Genomic DNA, 19,606 nt, shown 5'->3' on the forward strand with positions numbered 1-19,606 from the left:
TAAGGTATTTATTAGAAAATGGTTTATATATGTAATGTATCTAATACATTAAAGTCTCATTAATTTTAATAATTCAAAAAATTTCTTATTTTTCTTATAAATTTAAAGTTTTCAAATTGTTAAAATTTTATATTTAATTTTTTTTAAATAAACCCATGTAATACATGGGTCTCACACCTAGTATAGTAATATAAAGCCTTAAGGAAAAAAAAGAAACAATTTAATCTAGACCGTTCACAAAAGTAGTATTTAACGATATTTTAAGCGTATTATAAGGATAAGAAACTGGAGGGTCCCACACTTCTACGTAGTTATCAACGATAAAGCGCCGGCCCACGCATTCACAATGTCGCCTCGCGGTATAATTCGGACCGGATATTCGGTTCGATCCGATACCCTAACAGTTGACCCGCGTTCATGATCTGTTTTATACAGTTGACCTTTGATTCTCATCTACTACTTAAGTACAACGAACAAAAAAACGTAATTAAAACTCGTTGAACTTCCCCCAAAACCCTCCATCATTCTGCAAAAAAAATGGAAGGCGGCGTCGCAGCGGAGCAAGGAACGGTGACTTGTGCGTCATGGATCAGGCGGCCGGAGGAAGCGCATCTAGTTGCCTTAGGGAAGTCGAAGCACGGAAATTTCCCTGCCTCTTTTCAAATTTTCACTTTCGACCGTCTCACCACATCTCTCTCGTCATCTCCTTCGGTCTCTCCCCTTGCTCTCTCTCTGTATGAATTTACAGTAGACACTCGTATACGTTGACTTGTTTGATTAAGTGCGTTTTCTTGTTTTTGTTTGGAATAACAGGCCACATTCGAGTTTGAAGACGGATGTGATCCAGTAAGCCTAGCGGTGCATCCAAGCGGTGATGATATTATCTGCTCTACTACCAAGGGCGGCTGCAGGTAGATTTACTCAAACTCAAAAATGCTTAATGTCTTTCTCTAGTAAGAATTTATTATAGTTCCCGTTCAAGAAAAAGAAAACAATTGAATGCAATGTAACTGTAATTTTATGATATGATAGCAAATTGTGTTTACTCAAATAGGGTAGGAAAATAGAATATGGTACTCAAGAATCTGGAGGTCATTTTCCTTATTGATATTTGTCCCCTATGCCTATGCCTGGGTTATGAAATTCAATACCTCATAATCCATGAGGAACTTGTATTATATACAAGTGTGTATTTTTGCACCACCTAACTTGTGTTAGATCACAATTTAAATTCCCATTTGGCACTGTAATTAATTTCAATCACATAAAATGACCGGTGACACTAATATCACCAACAAAAAATGCCTATTTGATTATTTTCTTTTCTTCTTCTTGGGTATATCTGGTTTTGTCCTTTCTTTTTTCTTTTGTAGTTTTCTATGTATATTCAAAATTTCTATATTATCTGCCATTAGGGTTGTTGTGGATCTTTGAGTAGTGATGATTGTAATAAACTTATCATTACCCAAGTTACTTACCAAACATCCTCTTAGAACAATTTGTTGAAAAATTGCAACTACTTATGAACCCACGATCTACTACTTTAGATACATTTATCAGATAAGAAATGCCTTTTGGGATTTGTGAAAGGGAGTTGACTTTAGAGATGCATGTATAACTTATATTGATGGCCTTTTATATTATGTGCAGGGTGTTTGAATTGCATGATCAAGAGAAAAATTTGAAGTTGTTGGCGAAAGAGCTAAAACCCCTCCAAAATGTGGGCCCACAGAAGTGCCTAGCATTTAGTACGGATGGATCTAGATTTGCTGCTGGAGGTGTGGTAAGAATATTAAACACTTTGTTATGTTATAATTTATAAATTTGGTCACAGGCTTATATATATTATATCGGCCAATTAATTGAAGGATGGGCATCTAAGAATATATGAGTGGCCAAGCATGCGTGTCATAGTAGATCAACCAAAAGCTCACCAGGGATTCAACGATATGGATTTCAGGTCTGTAGATTTTTTTTAACTTTCATCATCATTATTCATAATTATATGTAAACGAATTGTAAAACTAAAATTTAATATACTATAATTTTTTTCTACAAAATTTGGCTTTCTGATTGTTGTACTCTCAGCCTAGACTCAGAGTTCTTAGCTTCAACATCCACGGATGGGTCCGCTCGGATTTGGAATGCGAATGATGGTGTTCCAGTCAACTCTTTGACTCGAACTTCAGTAAGATCTAATTAATATTACAAAAAATGTGGTACTGTTGGTTTCTTTGTCATAATTATGTGTTTTTTTTTTTTTTATTCATTGCAGGATGAGAAAATTGAACTATGTCGATTTTCTAAGGATGGAACAAAACCGTTTTTGTTTTGCACTGTCCAAAAAGGTATTTTTTTTATTCCTTTGTATAAAGGATATTTTGATCCCATTTTTTTTGCTAATATGGATGTTATATTATACACGCAGGAAATAGATCAATCACAGTTGTCTGGGATATTTCTACATGGGACAAAATTGGGTTCAAAAGGCTTCTTAGAAAGCCTGCTTGTGTAATGTCCATCAGCTTGGATGGCAAATATTTAGCCCAGTAAGTGTTACGCCTTTTTTTTTTTTTTTTTTTTTTTCAATAATTAATGAATCAAAGATGATTACGAAAACTCTGCTGTTAAAATAGTGATATATATTTTTGTAAGCATTTAAATATCTGAAGGTTTAGATTAGGTTCTTTGTCATTGTAAGTTAAGTCCAATAATGTTACATTACAGGGGAAGTAAAGATGGTGATGTATGTGTAGTATCAGTGAAGAAGATGGAAGTTTGTCACTGGAGTAAGAGGCTTCACTTGGGCTATCCCGTCTCCTCCCTGGATTTCTGTCCCAGTGAAAGGTATGTGCTGTTTGATTTGCATAATTTTTTTTCAAGGAATGGAATCTATCATTGGAATTGGAATCGGAATCTGTCACAAAACCGAATTACACAATGAGGGTATTTTTGTCTTTTAATAAAAAGAATGGTATCGAATTCCTTCTGCAGGGTTGTTCTTTCCACCTCTAATGAATGGGGAGCTATGGTGACCAAGTTAAACGTTCCTGCAGATTGGAAAGGTCTCTCTCTCTCTCTCTCTCTCTCTCACACACACACACACACCTGTAATGAATTGGCTGTGTTATGGGTTGGGTATAACTAACATTAATCTTTGATGTGTGGTACAGAATGGCAACTATATATGTTGCTTATAGGACTTTTTTTGGCATCTGCGGTGTTGTTCTACATATTCTTTGAGAATTCTGATTTATTTTGGAATTTACCAATGGCGAAAGACCAACCTGCACGACCTAAACTTGGTTCTTACGTAGGAGACCATCAATCTGATGATAAAAACATGTGGGGCCCCGTGGACATGTAAACATACATCACTTGCTCTCTCTCATAAAATGATTTGTAGAGATCACGGAGCTAATTTTCAACCGGATGTTGACAACTAAAAATTTGGTTCTTCTTACTTGCAATTTGTAATAGAGATGACACCCTACAATTATTTATGTTCTGTCTTGTTTGTAATATTAATTCTTTTTTCCTCTAAATTTGTTTCGGATCCTTTTCCCATCCAGTTGATTTAAGCAACCGGGTCATGTATATCTAAACCTAATTATAACTATTCCACTAATGATGTTTAAAAATGGAGGCTAAAGGCTGGTATTTGTAGTTGCTGGAAATGTGTCGTAAAACCAGCAGATTGAAGATTCAAGTTTCTTTGGAGGAAGGTCTATATTTAGAGTAGATTAGGTGGTGTTTGAGTTTGCTGTTTGGTGTGTGTTGGGTATCGAGCTTTTAGCTTATAAGAACAAAAGAAAAAAAAAATCAAAATATAGAAAAAACTTTGTTTGATAGTGCAAGCTTTTAACTTTTATTTAAAACCAACAACTCTTCGTAACTTTTAGAAACTTTTAACTTTTGATATTATGTAACTTTATACATTTAAAAAACGTATAACACCAAAAGGCCTTTGACCTAACGGTAAGAATTGACTCTCAAATGAGAGCTCATGGGTTTAAGTCTTATTATGAGATATATGTGGTGTTTAAAATTAGATTAGGTAAGTTTGTCGTTTCAAAATAATAATAATAATAATAATAAATAATAAATAAAAAAATACGACGTACAAATATTTTTGTCGAACAATTATAAATAAAAACTACAACTATCAAACATGTACTAAACATAGAATTTCAAATTATTACATTTACACCTTATAAGGCTCCAATGTTTTGCAAGTTGGATCGATGTTCGAGTGGTTAATGGGGACAGGTAAATTGGTTGACAATAGTTCAAATCCAATCCAGTTTGGCCCAAAATTTTGCCAACCTATTCCATTTAAAAAAAAAAACATGTGCAAAAATATAAAATGAAGCATTTCTCACACAATGTCATTTCCTTAATATTTCGATTCTACTATACTGTTTTTATTCCATCAGGGAGTATTTGTTTTTGTTATTTAAAAAATGGAATGATATAGTATTATAAATCAATTTGGTTTGTATACTCTTCAATGATACCAACCTTTTGGAAATATTTCAAACATGGTTGTCAAGATCGGGATCCTATCTAGGATCGTTTTTAGGTTTGCAAAATCGGGATTGTAAGATCGGGATCGAGATCCTAACATCCTACAAAATAAAATATAAATTTAATTTATAATAACTAATCATGAAAAATATTACAAACATTTAATTTTTCGTTCAAAAATTATAAAAACTTCAAAATATTAGTCATAAGTCACAATAAAAAATGATAAATGATAGATTGGTCAAGGGAAGGTAGGATCGGATCGGATCTCGATCCTACCTACGATCTTACGATCTTATCTGCGATCCTACCTTAAATACAATTTTTTACGATCTATATAGTTTTTCATACCTAGAATCGTATAGGATCGCGATTTTGACAACCATGATTTTAAAGTTTCATTTAATCTTTTTCATTTTTCAAACAAAAAAAATATAAATCTTATTTTTAGTCTATGTTGTGATTTTTTTAAATAAAAGCCCATTTTTTTTTTCAATTTTAACTCTGACTATTGGGTAGATTTTATTTTGGTTTTACATCCTAACGTTACAAAATTGACTAAATTGCCATTAATTTTTTTACTTTTCTTTTTATTTTAATTATTACCTATTTACGCCTTTTTTTTTGGATACGGTCCAAAGAACTTCAACTTGCGTCGAAAAAATGGGTATCTTTTTTTAGATTTGTTCGCTATCAAACTTAAAATGATGATATATCCTTTTAATTTATTTGTATTAGTTTTTTAAATATTCAAACTTAAGAAGAGTCCAATTTCACCCAACCCCACCACCTCTCTCTCACACACAACACATGTCCCATTTCTCTTCACACCTCTCTATTTCATGAGGCCCCTCTGCACTTCTTTCTTCCTTGTCCTTTTCCTAAAAAAAAAAAAAAAACTCAATTTTATCATGAAGGAAAACATTGAATCAATTTGAATTGATACAAAGTGCTAGTTACAACCGATTTTTTTTTTTTACCTAACCCGAAAATAGAGAGAATGGAAAATTATATTTTGGAGACTAGACAATTATATTTAGTGTAAGGGTTAAGATAAGTTTTACTTTTTGGTTGAGACAGGTTAAATATGAGGAGATGTAATATTTATAGAACATGTATTTATTTTTTATGTTTTGATCATATGAGCTTTACTGATTTAGTGAATGAGGAAACGAAGTCTATGATCAGACTATTTCAAACGTAATGACATTGCAAAGATTGGTATTGGTTTTCGAGTTGGCATTCAGTTGAAACTTTACCTACGAATCATGTCCCTATAACATTTTAATGATATTTAAATTACAATTTATCTACTATAAGTATAACCTATTTCAATGCGATATGAATACTATAAGTATATTTGTACATGAAATGAAATGTGATTGTGTGTGACAACTCCTCACCAAAAACTATATTTTATTGCTTTTACATAAAATATCGGCTGTACTGACATTTCATTTATAAATATGTTTCATAATTTAACAAAAATATAATTAATTATTAATCATAGAAATATTAAAAAACAAAAATATATAATGTAAACAAAATTACATAACGGTTCCTATGTTTACAAAAAGTTATAGATTTGGCCCCTAACTTTTGTCCTTGATAAAGATTGTCTATATGGTTTTAATATGTTGCATGGTTGGTCCTTATGGCTTTACTTTGTTAAATATTTGATCTAAAATTACTACTTTATCCTTGTAGGATTTTTTTAAACATTTAATTTTTTTTAAATCATTAATATTATATAAAGATGGTCCCAATACCACTAACCATCATTGAACTCCATCTTCTTCTTTCCCTTCTCCTTAAAACCTGGATCTGGAAGCTATGAAGTCATTATAGACCCTAAATTTCACCATGCCCTTACAACCGAGTCCTTTACACGAACAATCCGGTCAATGAACCTTTTATGGTGTGTGCGCGTGCACACACACACACACTTTAGACTGTGTTTATGTTAGTTATTCTATAAATTATATACACATGCTAGACCTTCGAAGAAAATCAAAAGCTCTAAAAATCAAGTGTCATCCTCCGTTTCCGTTTGTTGAATTTTGTGGTGCGAAGAAAATTGTAACATCTTCGTTATGGGGTTAAAACTTTCGACCTTTAGTAAATTAAAAATCAAATTTAAAAATAATAATCAAATAATCAAACCAATAAAAAATAACAAGTCAATCCAAATGAGATATGTATATATTAACTTTAACTTTAACATTAATATCAAGACTTCGGAGGACTGTAGCTCACTGAATATGTAACAGAAAATAATGAAATTACAACATAAACTCAAATATAAACTCTAAACTACATGTTGAAAAAGTTCTCATGTCAATATGACTTCAAATGAACAAAATATGCATCTTTTTAAAATTTTACAGATTATAATGTATTTATACTTTAAAATTTTGGTTCCAATACTCGAAACTAGTCGGATTTAACTGGTAAAAAAACATACCAAATTTGCACTATCAGAGGAGACTTGATAACCAATCATGTTCTTGTAAATCGATGTCGGTCCATATACGGTTCCCAACCCATTTTGATCTGATCCGAAGGTCTAAACGTTCACCCCTATTACACGAGAATATCCTCTAAATCCATAGTCCGATTTAAGAGCATCCAAACGTCATTTCATCATAGGGAAAATGTCATATTAGCCCATCGAACTTGTTGTGTTTGTTTTAAAAGGTCACCCAACTTTTTTTTTTGGTACATTAAGGGAATGAACTCTCGTTTTCCTGTTTTAAAATATCCTTATGTGACCTGATACCAGGTAAAGCTGTAAAATGTGTGTCTTGACCACTGTTTGACCATTAACTGCACCTCCACCTCCATTAAAGTATATTCACTGTATCTATCCTTCTTGATCAGGTCAAGAAGTTATTTTCATTTTTAGATCAATCGAACGAAAAAACTTGGTGATTGATTATTGATTTGTATGTATATGACTCTGTACACTGAAAAACAAAGAACAAATCAAAGAAGACGAAGGGGGGAAAGAGATAGAGAGAAATTATCTATGAGGATTATGATAACTGCCACTTGCTGTTCTTCACATAATTAACTGCTGAAGCAGCCCCGTCCATTTACTTGCAACCTTTGACAGTCTCGAGACATCGATCCCTCCTAGTGACCGATTAAGAGCCACCGACCCACCGATTTCCTGATTTCATTCATATTCCTTCCTTCCCTGATCTGCCTTCTGTTCCCCGTTTCCCTCTGCCTTTACTTGTTGACCCACCAACGCCGATGTCACCCCTTGTAGTTGTTTCTCTTCCCTCGATTAGTGAGTATCGATGACGAAGAGCAAACCAAAAAAAGGGCCATCGCAGGTCGACTACCCCCTGCCATCACCACGCCAAGAACCATCACTATCGTCTCCTTATTTCTTCGAATCGGACGAACCCCAGAGTAACTTCCCGAACCACCCACGATCGATGCCCATCGGAGCTGCTTCGATGACATTATATTCCTTTTATCGTTCCTGATCAGTCAAAGGGGGAAGAAGACGATGCCCTTTCCTTAGCTGGAGCCGTTTGATAACTGATACAAGGCTTCGACCTAAAAAGAAAATAAACGACTTTTAATTTTGACCAAGTTAAAGGTCAAAGCAAAAATCAAACTTTCATTTTGTAACCTGCAATGGAGGACAAGCTAACTGCAGAGAGGAGGTTGGAGGATATGAGGCTACAATGAGATTAAAATTTATTATAATGGGTTAAGTGATTTTTTAAACAGGTTGAACGAGAGTTCATTTCCTTAATATACCAAAAAAAAAGTTAAGTAACCTTTTAAAACAAACACGACAAATTCGATGGACTAATATGACATTTGTCCTTCACCATATAGTGGATAACATATTTCAGATATGGTATCCACTTATTTTAAATTTTTCATAAATATAAGAAACCACAAAAACTAAGGTCATAAATAAAAGAGACCACAAAAACTAAGGGGTCGGATCAAAAAAGAAAATAACAATCTGGATTCCATTGATAAATTTGTAAAGAAAAAAAAAGTTGCTATTTGTTATAATTTTGAAAAATCATCTGATATTTTTTGTGATTTATCACTATTTAGTATGTACATTTATAGGTCGGGATAATATTTAAATGAAAAAGTTTAAAATTTCTTAATTTTATTCATATAATTTTCTTATGAATTTGAAATATTTTGGAGGAAAAATCCTCAAGGAAGAAAGGCCGTGTGAGGAAAAACTGATAGTTACATGGTACTGACGAACTTAATGAATCGGATGCCATAAAGACGCAGAAACGTATGACCCAGAACCGCTCTGTAGTTGGTCCCACAATCCCCCAATACCCCTCAATCCTCCTCCTAAATTGACTCGTGGAGTCAGAAAACAGACGTTATCCAGATGGCCGCCGTCGCCGTCGCCGCCGCCGCCGCCACCACCGCAACTAATCCCAAACTCTCCCTGCTAGGTCCTCACTTCTGCCCTCCAAGACACGCTTTCTATCCTACTACACCTTATCTCAATATGCACGGACTTCGGAATGCTTCTACTTTTATTCAAAAGCAACAAAGTCTTCTTCTTCTTCCACCGCGTGCTTTTACCCTCGATGTACCAGGCCCATTGCTTCAGGACGCCGGAGCAACCATTATTGTCGTTGGCGGCGCGTATGGACTTGTCGCTGGTTTTGATTATCTCACACAGCGCCAAATCATCGAACAGGTTTCTCTCAATCTCCACATGCATGATATTGATATAAATGTGTCTATATATAAACACACATACACAGAATACCTTCTAGTCTTGTACGATTGTATCCTCCGTAGGTCTCCGGAATCCAGACAGACACTGTTTCCTGCAACTGTAGATCTTCACATGGATTATATCGCCCGGTCTCGTTTTCGTGTTTGGGTTCTGTCTTTTTAACTCTTTTTCCCTTGTTTATTCACCAAATTTAATTCAATCTTTTATATTATTAACTTCAAGTTTTATAATCAATCTTAAGCATAGTTCAAATTATTGGTTCAATTAGCAAAATGAGTGACATTCTAATCTAAATTATGAAATATATCCACCGATTTTGGTAGCACTGTTTATGTAAATCGTACTCTGGATACTACTTTCACCTTTTCAGAACCTGTTTTTACTTTTTGCTCATTGACAATTATTTGGGTCTTTTCATTTCACTTCAAATACCACTAATGTTACAACAATTCGTCACTGATATAACGATTTGTCCCACACTAACAGTGAAATAAAAGTTTCTCACACTGTGTTACCAATAACTTTTCAATCATGATTTTAAGTAAAAATTTAAGCTGATACAAGGGTAAAAGTGGAATTAATTGTAATAACTGCATGCATTGAAAAATCAATGTTTTGGAACCTTGGGAGTATTAAGTAGAAATCTTTTAAAGTCAATTGTGGTTAGCAAGTTTTTAAGTGTATTGACAACCTTAGTTATTCTTATGTGTGGTTAACAACAGCAACTTCAATGTACAGCTTTTAAAACCATAACTTTTGGTAGGTGACTAGGTGTCATATGGTATTATGGTTCCCTACAAATTGATTATTCGCAAGCAATAAACATCCGAGTGATCATGTGGGGATGGGGCTAGGGTTAGATAGGCAGGGACCTTGTAATATAAAAATGATTAGATTAACTTAATTAACTTTATTTGTTTCGTATGATGAAATTGAATCCACAAAGGAATAAAATTAAAGAACAACGTAATAGAATGGGTCATTACATTCCATTGTTATTATTATGTTTGGTTGGTTGGTTTGAAGCCTTGAAGGAGTATAGTGAGTTATCCAAATGTTGTCTGTTATGCCTAAGTAGACACATGAATGAAATTAATTGATAAATAAAAAATAAAAGAATGTTTTATGAAAAAGAAACTCCAATCTCTTGAATATTCCTTTCAGAACCTAAGCAGAAAGCTGGTTCATATATTATCTGGATTGCTTTACATGGGTTGCTGGCCAATCTTCAGGTATTTTATAAACTTCCCAAAAAAAAAAACTTTTTTTTTTTTTTTTTTTTTCTAAAAAATGGAGTTCAACCAATTGACGTTAAATCCTAGATTAGTACTTCTACAGATGCTCGGTATTTTGCGGTTATAGCGCCCTTATTGAACTGCACTAGGCTTCTTGTTCATGGTCTTTCACTCGTCCCCAATGAAGACCTCATAAAATCAGTCACCCGTGAAGGAAAACCGGAGTAAGATCTGATTCATAATTGATATTACTATCTGTTGTCCTCAATTAATGTTTTCTTTTCATAAATTTTGGCCCAAAATTTAAAACGATTTGATGGCAGGGAATTGCTTAGGGGACCACTATATTATGTTTTGATGCTGATTCTATCTTCTCTCCTCTTCTGGCGTGACTCACCAATCGGTGTGGTTTCACTATCCATGATGTGTGGTGGCGATGGTATCTTCTCTCGCCCTCGTGTGTGTGTTCACTTCTTCACATGATAAAACAAATTTGACACGACTTTTATAGCCTGAAAAGTATGTGTAACAAACATTAACTTAGGCTTCTTTCTGACATAATATCCTATAGGTATTGCAGATATCATGGGGAGAAGATTTGGGTTGCATAAAATTCCGTACAACAAACAGAAGAGTTGGGCGGGTAGCATCTCTATGTTTCTGGTCGGTTTTCTAGTCTCGGTTGGGTACGTGACAGTTGACACCCCTTTTTTATTGCGATGTTTTATGGGTTAGATCAGGGTAATTGACTAATTTACCCTTGTATATAGGATGTTATACTACTTTTCAAAGTTGGGGTACTTTGAGCTAGACTGGTTAAAGACAATGGAACGAGTTGCAATGGTTGCGATTGTGGCAACATTGGTGGAGTCCCTCCCGACAAAAGGAGGTCTGGATGATAACATATCTGTTCCTTTGGTAAGCATGCTAACAGCTTATTTGAGTTTTGGGTTTTAAGTTTAATTATAAGTGTTATTTTTTTAATTTGGATGTAAATGCTTCCTTTTTTGTTGTGTGATAAATGTTGAATAATAAACGTTGGAATAAGTCTGTTGTAATCTTTTTTACCGATGTAGTAAATGTAATAAATGAAAATCCAAAGGAAACATCAGCGAGTTGTTGTTCGCTCGTGGGGGTTTTTTGGGTTTAAACCGATCGGTTTTTGACAACTACATCTACATGTGTTTTCTTTGGTTGTTTTTTTATTTGCTTTAAATTAGTTAAACCAAAAATCCCGGTTTTTATGAAATAGTAATAAATTTCATTCTGTTTTAGTTATTTACGGTTTTAGGTTGGCTTTCTGTCTTTTCACATCCCTATTAATAAAATGATTTAGCAATCATAATTAAACTCTAATTTGTTTGATCAAATTTTAGTCAAATTAAGGTGACTAACTAAACAAACTTTACGTTGTCTGGACTGAAATCCTAGTCCGACACAGTCTCGTGTAGTTTGTCCATATGCACATGCTGATCTTTGTAGATACCAAGAGCCAAGATGCCTTACTAACTACTGTCGCTTTTGTTGTCAAGAGCTCGTGTTAGAATTAAAATAAAGAAAAATTAAGAAACTTAGCTGTCACAAAAACATACGACGATATTAATCCTTCCTAATAAATAAAGAACTTTTTGCCATTTGTCAATTTCTTATGTATTTGAACACATGTAATTTTGTAGTTAATTCTTAGAAATTAATTTCTACTTGTCATTTTGTGGTAATTTTTGATTTTCTTAATTAACTATCTAATTTTTAGGTTATAGAAAGTAATTACTGTGTCATTAATTTGTTTCCTTATATTTTCAAATTTTAATATTTTCCTTCAATATACATAATTCAAAATTGACATGTTTTTTTTAAAGTTCATTGGCATTTTAGGCATAATGGTTTATATAAAAAAATAATCAAACTTTGTTGTTTTTTATTGACAAAGTAAAAAATGTTATATGGTCAAAATATAATTATATTTATGTAGTTTGTTTTATTAATAAAAATTGAATTATTTACTTATTCGTTATTTTGTTTGTATATATATTTTGAAATTTTATTTTAAAAAATACTTAATGTTTACGGTTTGATATTTAATGTTTTTTTTTTAAAATATCTAAAGTTTATATCTTCATGTATAATTTTTTTAATCAATCCGTGTAATATACGGATTTCAAGTAAGGAATGAAATCGATTCTAAACCAGACCAAATCGATGAACCCAAAACCAAATTTTATCATTTTGGGAGACTGAGTTGTTGCTTGGAATGGTTTTGTAACGGAGAAGGAAACAAATTTTAAATGAACAGACCTATTTAAGGCTTTGTAACTAACCATCTCTAATCTCTAAATATTATTAAAAGAGAACCTTTAATTCTAAACTGAAGAAATCAGGACCATTGATTGCATTTCAATCATATTTTTTCCATCTTTGGATTATTTGATGACATCATCTTTGTCAACTCATTTATTTTTGTCAATAGATTTTATAAAACGTATATTACGTTTTAAATTAGAATTCCATTAATGACACTTAAATCTCACCAAAAATAAAATGAATTAAATTAGGAATTCTATTAATGATAATTAAATATCACCAAAAATAAAATGAATTAAATTAGAAATTCTATTAATGACAATTAAATCTCACAAAAAATAAATTACAAAAATACCCCGTCTCCCTCAATTCTTTACATAATATATCTAACTTAAGTTTTGTAGTGGAGAAGAAAATTGAGGAAAACAGATTGTTTTGATTTTTACTTAACGATTTAGATTTGTAGTTGAACGACTGAAATTATAAATACATCAGATAAATGTAAGAAAACAAGTAACTCAAATTCCACTTGACAACTTTTTAGTCATCTCATATATGCTTATTTCTTGATAACTAATATTTGTACTATTTATCGATATTTATGCTAAAGTTGTGACAACATTAAAATGATTGTTACTCAAGTTGCTTTATTTTTTTTTAGATTTCTTGTAGGTCGAAATTGGAGTTGACAAACAACAAAAATGGTCGAATTCATCTGGGTTCTTGTGAACGTAAGTAAAATATATTTTGATTTTTATGTTATGAGGGTGTCAAATTTTGTGGTAGAAAATTAATTGTCACAGTTGTGTTATTTAGAAATTTGAATCGGATCTTTCTATGAGATTCCCCATTTTTTTCATACTTTTGACGAATTGTTCAATAAGTTAAGCAATCAAATTATAAATGATAGACTCATACACAATGTACGTCATATCCTTTGCTTTTGGTTGTTAAAATCACAAATTTCTTTGTTTGTTTGTTTGTTTGTTTTTTTTTTTTTTTTTTTTTTTTTTTTTTTTTTTTTTTTGATGTGTTAGGATTTAAGACATTGATTTGGATACTTGGAAATTTTGTTTGGTCTACCTGTCTACTACCTGTTCGATGAAATGCTTAAGGGAACAATATTGGGATAAACTTGTGGCCCGGTTTAAATTACTTTAAAAATATATTGGTTTAAATTACTTAAAAAATATACTTGTCGATCTTTGTTGTCCTTCACGGTTTAAATTTGTATGTTTCTTCTTAAAGTTTCATGTTTCATCCATAATAGTTCTTTGTTTATGTTTTAGTTATAATGTCTTCTTTGACCCTTGATCACATTGGTTAGTTTCTCATACTAAGTTTTATTTGAAAATTATATTTAATTGCAAGTTATTACACTATCTAATACCCTAATAATCTCTAACATTTGTATAAGATGATGACAATTATTATTTTTATTGCAGCTTCTCTTCATATTGATTATCGGATGTGGTTTGAGTTATGGAATGTTACGACTGAGGGGATTCCACATTGTGGGGCGTTGGAATTCATTACAGAAGGAGGCATGATTTATATACTTTATTGGGTATTGATGGAAACGTTTAATTCTTGCTCATGTAAATCGATAAATATTTTACAATATGTTCTTTTAACCTTATATTAGGATCTTTTTTGGAAAAAAATTGCTTTTAATATTAAACTTTGAAAAAAAGGTTCATATATAGCATCATACTCTTAAAAAATGACTTTTTTTTTATTATTTTTGGTTGATATGGAAAGTTATATTTTTTGTATATTGAAGCTCATTTAAACGATTGTTTTCTGGAATAAAAATCATTAATAGCATTAAACTTTGCAAAAAAGTTCATTAATAGCATCGTAGTTTCAAAAAATGACTTTTCCATATCTAGAACAATTTTTTTTTCTACATTAGAGCTAATTAATAGGATTTTTTGAAAACATTTTATTAATGGAAAGTACATTTTTATTTTCTTTTACGTAATAAACCATTTATGTAAGAAAAACATTTCAAATATGGACCATTTGTGTACTTTTGTTCACATGTGAACCATTTATGTAATATATAAATTTAATTGTTAATTAGTAGGTCATTAATATGACAATTTTCTAGGGAAAATTTGTTTTTAGTATTGAAATTTGCAAAAAAAAAAAAAAAAAAAAAAAAAAAAAAAAAAAAGTAGAATGATAACAATATATTAATTTATTTTGTGTGTGTGTGTGTGTGTATATATATATATATATATATATATATATATATATATATATATATATATATATATATATATATATATATATATATATAACTTATGAGTTCAAATTGTATCCATCATTTATCTATCCTTTGAAAATCATCTTGATGATCAATCATATTTTCAAGATAAAGCTATTTTGGTCCCTACAAATGAAGAATTTGATGCTACCAATGACTACATTCTAGGATTGATGAAAGATGAAGGGAAAACATATGAGTTCAAATTCTTTATGTGATACAGAGTTACCGGGTTTTTTTTAGGAATCAATTTACTCTTCGGTTGTGTTGGACATCTAGAATTTTCAACCATAAACTTAGACTAAAAGTAGGTGTTCCTGTCATATTACTTTGTAATATCGACCAAACCAAAGGACTATGCAATTGTACTAGATTATAGATTGTTAGGCTTGGAAGAAACGTCATTGAAGCCTGAATCATATATGATAGATTCTTTATGGAGACTATTTATATACCTTGCATGAATTTAACTCCGTCCAATGAAAGAATCTTATTCTGTTTTCAGCGGAGGCAATTCCCTATAGTAGTTTATTTTGTTATCGCCACTAATAAAAATCAATGACAATAATTATCAAATGTTGGATTATACGTGCATAAGCTTGTCTTCACTCATTTTCAGTTATATATTTTTTGTTTCTCGCGTCACAAGTGAAAAGAGATTGAAGGTACTCATATATTACAAGGAAGGTTATCCAACTAATAAAACAAAAAGTTATGCTTACAAAGAGGTCCTTCAATTATTATAAATATTCAAGTGTTTCTTTGTTTTTTTTTCAAACATTTAAATGTTAGCAGTAATGCTAAGTCTGTTTATGTTACTTTATTTTTTTATAGTGTCAACTTTTTTATACATTTACATTCACATTTTTATATGTTCCCCGCGTTATACGCGGGGTCATAATCTAGTTTATTAAATACAGACAAAAAAATAACAATAAAAAATGGTACACTATTTTCAGAAATGGTCCTTATAATTTTGTGTTGCATGCAATTACATGATTGGTCCCTGTTTTATTATAGGAAATTTACAGAAATGGTCTATATGTTTCATAAAGGTACATAAATGGTCCCCGCTTAATAGTGAATTTATAGAATGTGTCTCTATGTTTTACAAGATTACAGAATGGTCCATGAGTTTCACAAAATTATAGAAATGCTCCCCAAAATTATAGAAATGCTCCCCGCTTTAGTTGAAGCATTGCACAATATGTCCATGTTTTTATAAATTAAACAAAAATGGCCTGTCTAATAAGGGATTTACAAAAATGGTCCATATGTTTCACAATGTTACAGAAATAATCCCTGTTTAACAGTGAATTTACACACAAAATTATAGAAATGGTCCCTGCCTAATAGTGAAATAACAAAAATGGTCACAAAACTAAAGAAATTGTCTATGCTTGATAGCGAATTTACCCACATGATCCCTTTGAGTGTCTTACAGAAATAGACCTTGTGCAATAGACCAAACAGACCATTCCAAAAATGTTGTATATGATTGATAAACATGCCACAATGGCACAATATGTGGGGCATCCGGCTACTTGTTTCTAATTAATAAAGGTGTAATGGTGTACAATTTATATGTATCCAGACAATTTGCAACATGATGAATATTAACTTTATTGTAATTTTAATCAGCACATATATTATTTATGAGTGTTGTATGTGGCGTTTTAAAATAAAAAGCCTGGTCTACTGATAATGCATTTGCCTTCACATTCACAAGGTATGGAGTTTACTTTTCATTAACCTCAATTTTTAACATGCCTTTGCCTTGCATTCACAAGATTAGTCTACAACTTTTCCTAATTTAATCTTTGCTTCATGCTATTATGAACCTTTCATTTAACTAATACATGCCAGAAACTGCAGCCCAAAACACCAATTACACCTCAAGGCAACAAATCCAAAACATTGTTTATGGATGGACCCCACACATTTTTCGTGTATAGACTTTGCTTTGCAAATTCGTATTTTGTATTTATTCTTGTTGACACGAATTTCAAATTCATGTTTCATGTCTTAAACAAGCAGACACGAATTTACCCATATAAGACAAATAATTTTGGTGTGACATATAGACACTAAGACACACATATAAGACACAAATAATTTAGTTAAGTATAGCATGCTAGTTTTTGATTTTAGCATGTGCTTAACCTATTAATGTGATTCAAAAGCCTAAATGCAGCCAAGAGAGAAAATTACATGCAGACAAAGATCAACTCATTCAAAGCTCATATGAACAAGTTATGGTTGTTCAAAGTTGGGCAAAAAATTGGACTTGGCCCTTCAACTTCCGGTTCCAAGACCAGAAAAGCTGAAAACCGCAGGAACCGAAACTGATTTTTAGGAGTTTGGTGGACCAAGAACCAAACCGAATTGCAAGTTCAGTTCAGTTCCAACAGTTATTTTGCTAAATCCCTATTAATAATATACCAGCTATAATGATGTCCAACAAATAATTGAAACTCTAGATAATGTGATTTCAAATCGTTTATGTATGGAGTATTGACTACCATATAATGCAAAGCAAACTACCACAACACAAAGGAATGCAAATGGTAACAACTCATCAAGAGAACATTTTGGTTCATATAAATTATAAATTATAAATGTGTTAGCTTTTTACTGAGTAAAATCTTTGACAGCAAGAGGTTCATACCATTGAGGACCAAATCCAGCAGCTTTTCTTGCTGCCTCATTGAAAGGAGGCTTCAATGGCCCTCTGAAATATTGCCTCACAATCTCATGGAACTTGTGAATCACTTCATTACTTTCTTCATCACCACATGAAGATGATCGTGAACATAGATACTTGAACCACTTGACTCCAGCAGCACAATGAGTGATTTCTTCAGGGTAAATCACCTTCTCAAGCAAATCAGCAGTCTGATTATCACCTCCATTACGGAATCGGGAGATGGTTGTAGGCAGCACATCCAGTCCTCTTGCCTGTCATTCATGATGAAAAACTGTGTAAACAACAAGATAATAATGGAGGAAAGATAATCATAATGTAAGATCAGGGGCACCTCATGAACACAATGCTCAACTGCAAGACGTGCAAATAGGTCTTTTGATGTAGCAACAGCTGAGTCCCACAAACCATCATGAGCAGGAAGTGCTCCATAGAAAGACCCCAATTCCTCAAGCCGGGCAGCAAGAAGACTGAAATGACGACCTTCATCTTGTGCAACTCTTACAAAATCATTGAAGAACTCTCTTGGCATTGACTCTTGTTTACCAAAACGTGCAATTATATCCTGTTTCAAATTTAGACGGATCTTAGCTCTTAGGATTAACAAAATAAAGAAAGACCAATGTGCAATTGTATCCTGTTTGAATCGGCAGCAACCATCAATTACAAAAGCACATAGCAATCCAGGAATTTGGGTATAAAGAACTGTCTATAAGCAATCGAAGCAAAAAAAGGAATACCCAGGACAAATCAATGGCCCAACTTTCAGTGTGAACAAGGCTGTGCACGATGGCCTGTCTGCTCTGTAAGCTTCCGGCTTTCCCAAGCTTCGGCATAAGACTAGGCGACACTAGCTTCACCTGCATAATAAACCATCCACAGGAATTACGTCTGCTCTAAATCAGTGAGGCATATTATCAAACACTTGGCGTGCTTCCATGATAACTCAAAATCTGCAAAACAGAATTGATGAATGATTCTGACTGTGTGAGAGGCTAACATTGGAGAGTCTGGCAGGGCGGTCTGGGACGATGATATCAGGCTGAGAAGGGTGGTAAGGATTTGCAATAACACCTTGGAGCCAATTGTTTGCTATTTCATCTCCAAGTTTCGCTTTCTCAACTGGGTCTGCTGTATTCAGAACACGCAGCGCAGCTTCCACAAGGGTTTCTCCATCGTTCATCTCTCTACCTTGCAGCTGCAGTTCTTAGGAGTGTTTACCGTCTTGCTTAGTGAGATTTGCTTTGGGTTCCACTTTGAACAACAGGTTCTATTTAGTATTTAGGGCTTCGTTGATCACAGTCAAAATGTAAGGTTGAATTTGTTCGTCAGTCAAACGAACCAGGCTTGTTAATATCGGTCATTTTATTTTGCAAGGTTGTGATCGTATAAATCGGAAAAACAATTCAAGTTAATCTCAAACATAAAAAATACATTATCTAATTTAAAATGGGTATTCTATATAGTTAGTCTAAAAAAATTAAATATATATATATATATATATATATATATATATATATATATATATATATATATATATATATATATATATATATACACACACACGATTATACGATCATACGATTCAATCGTGCGATCCTACCGAAAAATAATCCAAATAAGATCGAGATCGAATTACCTAGGTGAGATTGTAAGAGTGCGCAATCCTATAATTAGAATCACAATTTTAACAATCATGAAATGAACTAATGAGGTTAAACTTCAACTTGATTTTCTTATAATTGCATACTTAGTTTTAGACATATTCTTAAGATTTTAATAAAATAATGGTTTATATATATATATATATATATATATAT

General features: G+C 32.3%; 3 protein-coding genes and 1 long non-coding RNA gene across 4 annotated transcripts; 2 read left to right on the top strand and 2 right to left on the bottom strand.

The window, feature by feature from the left end:
* The first annotated feature begins 467 nt into the window (after positions 1 to 467).
* Positions 468 to 3,545, top strand: PHF1 (phosphate transporter traffic facilitator1). Its single transcript, XM_079026255.1, has 10 exons — positions 468 to 711; positions 814 to 911; positions 1,651 to 1,783; positions 1,869 to 1,960; positions 2,089 to 2,188; positions 2,276 to 2,348; positions 2,429 to 2,549; positions 2,728 to 2,847; positions 2,995 to 3,065; positions 3,174 to 3,545. Exons 1-10 carry the CDS (start codon positions 538 to 540, stop codon positions 3,365 to 3,367), a joined length of 1,176 nt encoding a protein of 391 aa, XP_078882381.1. The 5' UTR covers positions 468 to 537; the 3' UTR covers positions 3,368 to 3,545.
* Positions 3,546 to 7,439: 3,894 nt separating this feature from the next.
* Positions 7,440 to 8,854, bottom strand: LOC145088057 (uncharacterized). Its single transcript, XR_013700956.1, has 3 exons — positions 8,765 to 8,854; positions 8,174 to 8,223; positions 7,440 to 8,097 (listed from the first exon to the last, which is right to left on the bottom strand). It is a non-coding gene; the product is annotated as an uncharacterized LOC145088057 (long non-coding RNA).
* VTE5 (phytol kinase 1 VTE5) lies at positions 8,716 to 11,681 on the top strand. The gene is made up of 6 exons (XM_079026256.1): positions 8,716 to 9,232; positions 10,439 to 10,506; positions 10,602 to 10,733; positions 10,833 to 10,948; positions 11,081 to 11,195; positions 11,280 to 11,681. The coding sequence occupies exons 1-6, from the start codon at positions 8,915 to 8,917 to the stop codon at positions 11,464 to 11,466; spliced, it is 936 nt and encodes a 311-aa protein (XP_078882382.1). The 5' UTR covers positions 8,716 to 8,914; the 3' UTR covers positions 11,467 to 11,681.
* A 5,979-nt stretch (positions 11,682 to 17,660) lies between these two features.
* LOC145088060 (3-oxoacyl-acyl-carrier synthase-like protein (Protein of unknown function DUF455)) lies at positions 17,661 to 19,118 on the bottom strand. Its single transcript, XM_079026258.1, has 4 exons — positions 18,787 to 19,118; positions 18,527 to 18,646; positions 18,121 to 18,351; positions 17,661 to 18,040 (listed from the first exon to the last, which is right to left on the bottom strand). The coding sequence occupies exons 1-4, from the start codon at positions 18,967 to 18,969 to the stop codon at positions 17,714 to 17,716; spliced, it is 861 nt and encodes a 286-aa protein (XP_078882384.1). The 5' UTR covers positions 18,970 to 19,118; the 3' UTR covers positions 17,661 to 17,713.
* Positions 19,119 to 19,606: the final 488 nt, after the last annotated feature.

Source organism: Lactuca serriola, chromosome 2 (assembly GCF_051521515.1).
Source record: "Lactuca serriola cultivar US96UC23 chromosome 2, Lser_US96UC23_V15, whole genome shotgun sequence".
Lineage (NCBI taxonomy): Eukaryota > Viridiplantae > Streptophyta > Magnoliopsida > Asterales > Asteraceae > Lactuca > Lactuca serriola.